Raw genomic sequence first — 3995 nt, forward strand, 5'->3', positions numbered from 1 at the left:
GATGCAGCCAGGTGAGCACAGAAGCAAGAGATGCACCTGTGCGTAGGTACAACATCACTCTCCACCTCCCTATCTCCCTTCCTGGGTTGCACAATCTTATTCTTACAACCACTCTTTGAAGTAGGTTAGACTGAGAGAGGTAGACTGATCCAAGATCAACCAGAGAGCTTCATGGCTGAGCAGGGATTTGAACCCAGGTCTTCCAGGTCCTAGTCCAACCTTCTAATCACTACACCACACTGGCCATCATTATTCTACTTTGTCTTGGACTGCCAGTAGAGGGCTAATATATCATCTGTTGAGCAGATCCAAGGCCTCTAGGTGGCTGTGCTGGAATAACAAGAGTTGCATGTGTATGGCATAATTGCCACTGCTACCCCAACCCCCTTGACTGTAATGGCACCAGATATTTCAGCGAAATGTGTTGTTGGCCAGCTCTCTGCCCTTCATATATTTAACAAGGAAAGATGCTGGCTCTGATAAGATCCCAAAGGGCTGCTAAACCAACCAGGCGGAGATTGGCACTCACTTCAAAGTGATTCACTTATTAAGGTGGAACATTTGGATCAAGGCTCGCGAGCACAGATAATGCTTCTTGCAGATGTCTACATACTCAGCAACTAGTTATTTATTTACTTACTCATTTAATTTATATACTGCCCTATACTGTGCCTGCAGGTCTCAGGGCAGTTCACAAGATAAAATGGCAATATAAAAATACAAAATACATAGTTCTTTTACATAAGAATATAATTGCAGAAAATGGTTACAATATGGGAGGCCATAAATGAAAGCTAGGATGAGTTTTGATTCTCATACTCCATTGTTACTTAGCGGTTAATGTCCTTTGCAGATAAGCCATTGATTATTAATGTTCTCCATCAAACTATTTGGTGATCACTTCACTGGGGAGGTCATTGAGAACAGTGTGTATATTTCCCACTCCTTCTTCTGTCATCATGAGCAGGGCTTGTACAGTTGCAGTTCCAATGTGAGGAGTTATAATAACATTTTTCAGTAGCAATAAGAGGTGATCCCTTGGCAATGGTTCAGGGTCAGCCACATCTAAAGCTGCAGCCTTAATAACTCCATTTTGGAGCGCTTCTACCAAGGCATCTTGATCAACTACTGCGCCTCTGCAGATGTTGATGAGAGTAGCCATGGGTTTCATCAGCTGCAGCTCCCTTTTCCCAATGAGCTTGTGTGTCTCAGATGTCAGATTCACAACCAACATCACAGTCAGACTTCTGGAGCAAGTCTTCTATGTTTTTACAATAAGTGGCACCAATTGCCTGTTCTTCTTCCTCTTTTCTGTGATTCCTGTTGTGACAAAGGATGTTCATGTCAAAAGCTTTTGCTCTCTTCGCTAAGTTATACCCAATGCTGCCCATCCCAAAGATCCCAAGAGTGGCCCAGGTGACTTCTACTCCCAGCCAGACAACTGCAAAATGTGTGTTATCTGAAGATGTAGCAATGTGACAAGCTTCCACTAGTCTTCTTGCAGATGCCGGCATTAACGCCATGTCTATGTTCACTGTGGAGACAGAAACAGCATTTGGGGTGTTGGTTATTTTTACTCCAAAGCTAGAGATCAGTTTTAAGTCCAGAAGATTCGGTTACAGAAGAGACTTCTCTTATCTGATGGTCGAAGGTTGGAGGAAACATTACAAATCTCCTGAGTACAGAAGCATCCCAATGGCCCCTTCTGTGTAAAGTTAAGCAGCCGATCTGATCTGTCATCAGTGCTTTTGATAAGCGTGGGAGATGCAGGAAGCTGCCTTATTCCAAGTTAGACCATTGGTCCATATAGCTCAGTATTGTCTCCACTGACTGGCCACCTCTAAGGAATTTCAGGCAGGGTTCTCTCCCAGCTCTACATGGAGATGCCAGGGATTGAAACTGGAACCTTCTGCATGGTCTGCAAGTGAACTATAATCCTTCACCAATTGAGGAGGACAAAATGGCGGAGTTGTGGTTTCGTGGGCAAATGTTTTATTTTCAGACTGCCGCCCTCATTAAAGGAATCTTCGCTGATTAATCATATGAGTTCTAATGGATTGTTTAATTGATTAAAACTGCATAACTTTGCATAAGAATGAAGATGAAGCACACTGTTGTCATGTTGCTGTCTTAATACTGTGAACTGTCTTATCATTACAGTTTGGTCCTAGTAAGGTTTAGATGGGCTGTAATGGTACCCACATCCCAGCCCCCTTGCCGGAATAGAGGACCTATTGAGATGGCCCACCCCTAGAGACTAATGGAATCAGAAGGATTTCTGAATGCTCTGGGGGATTTTCCAGTTGCTGTGGTTGGTCTCACTTTGCAATAGCAGGATGAAAAATGTCATCAACATGATCACTCCCAGGTGTCCTTAGAGAGTTTCCTGATATACTGAGGAGCTGTGCATGATGAAACAGGAGAGGTGGCAATGAGAGCATTAGGATCAACAAGTTCAACCTGGTTAGGCTGCTGCAGCCTGATGATTCTGGTTCTGATGATTCTGATCCACTTCTGGTTACACAGACACCCTGCTGGGTCACGACAGTAGCTCAGCTAGGCCATCACCACGTTCTCACAGTGACTAACCAGATGGCCATGGAAGTTGTGGCCTTTTCCCGCCCATTAACCTAAAATAATGTGTCCCGTGTCTTCATTTCACAAGGGGGAGGGTACTTGCCACGCAATATATATTGTGGTTTTTACGTTGATCTTTTCTGTGAATTGCCTTTATTCCTCCGGGTATAGGGTGGTATATAAATTCAATAAATAATAACAATAACAATAATAATAATCACTGCCTCTGAGCAGGGAGGCGGAGTATGGTTGTAGTCACTGATAAGGTTATCCTCCATGAATTTATCTAACCCACTTTTTAAACTATCCATTTAAGCATTTGGCATTTAAGCATTGTATAAATTAATTAATAATAGCAACAACATTTTGGGCTGCTTCTTTCCTGCTACAAACCGATCTATTCCTGCAATATGAATATGGAACTTTGGTGTATCTATCATTCTAAAAACAAAATGCTCTAGCTGGGGGGGGGGGCGTGATTTGCTTGAATCCTCAGACTGCAAATTTGCAAATAGAAATGCACATCCAAGAGTTGCTATTTTGGGGTGTTGTTGTTTGGGGGGGGGGATGCCAAATTGCAAATTTATATCATTTTCCACCCGCCCCCTCACCCAGCTTGGGTAGAATGCAAAAGCTGGACTCTTTAGCATGCAAGATTGTAGCCCAAGGTGGTATATGATTGCCAAATAGTACAGCTGAGAAATATATCAATAGCATTAGCAATCACTCTTTGTAAAAGGAGTGTGAAGAAAGGAACATATTGAGTTACAAAGTCCACAAAGGAATGGAAACATCAGTGAGATGTGCTTTCAAAGGGTTTCCTATAAAATAGTTTATGTTCTTCCCCTTTTCCCTTTTCACGCTTCTGGAGACAATAATTTCATTAAGCGATTAAGTGCTTTTATTCTTCTGAATGGTTCATAGGGCCCAAGAGCATGAATTTCAATTAGCGTTTCTCCCTTAGAAAGCAAAGGATGAGGAGGAAAAAGGAACTGCTCAGAAAGAGGCTTTGTTAGTGTGAGTCCTTATTACATATAGTTGTGTTAGCAGCAGCAGGTGGCAAGGTGGGCAGTACTTGGTCATCACCGAATGATGGAGAGTGGGAGTACAGCCCATTAGTGACCACACTATAGCAAGAGCAAAGGCAGGATAAAATCAGGGCTTTTTCCAGCCAGAACTCACTGGAACTCGGTTCCGGCATCTCTCAGGTGGGCATCATTGCCATTATAAGAGAACACGGGAGATGTTTATGGTGAGTTCTAGAACCTCTTTTTCTAGAAAAATAGCACTGGATAAAATAGAACAGCACTGTTCAAGCTTGTGGCTGCTGACAGACCAGAAGCATCAAGTGTAGGCCCAGATGTAAGATGTCACCAACCCACACCTCTGCCAGTGGTGACTGCCACCACCAGGTATGC

At 43.1% G+C, this 3995-nt stretch overlaps 1 protein-coding gene across 1 annotated transcript; it reads right to left on the reverse strand.

Annotated features, from left to right (window-relative positions):
- Positions 1–886: 886 nt before the first annotated feature.
- LOC128403149 (glyoxylate/hydroxypyruvate reductase B-like) lies at positions 887–1610 on the reverse strand (the record flags this gene model as incomplete). The annotated part of the gene is given in 2 exon segments (XM_053367810.1): positions 887–1238; positions 1240–1610. Coding segments are annotated over 2 exon segments (723 nt in total), but the record flags the coding sequence as incomplete, so codon positions are not given.
- Positions 1611–3995: the final 2385 nt, after the last annotated feature.

This window comes from Podarcis raffonei, chromosome 15 (assembly GCF_027172205.1).
Source record: "Podarcis raffonei isolate rPodRaf1 chromosome 15, rPodRaf1.pri, whole genome shotgun sequence".
Classification (NCBI taxonomy): domain Eukaryota; kingdom Metazoa; phylum Chordata; class Lepidosauria; order Squamata; family Lacertidae; genus Podarcis; species Podarcis raffonei.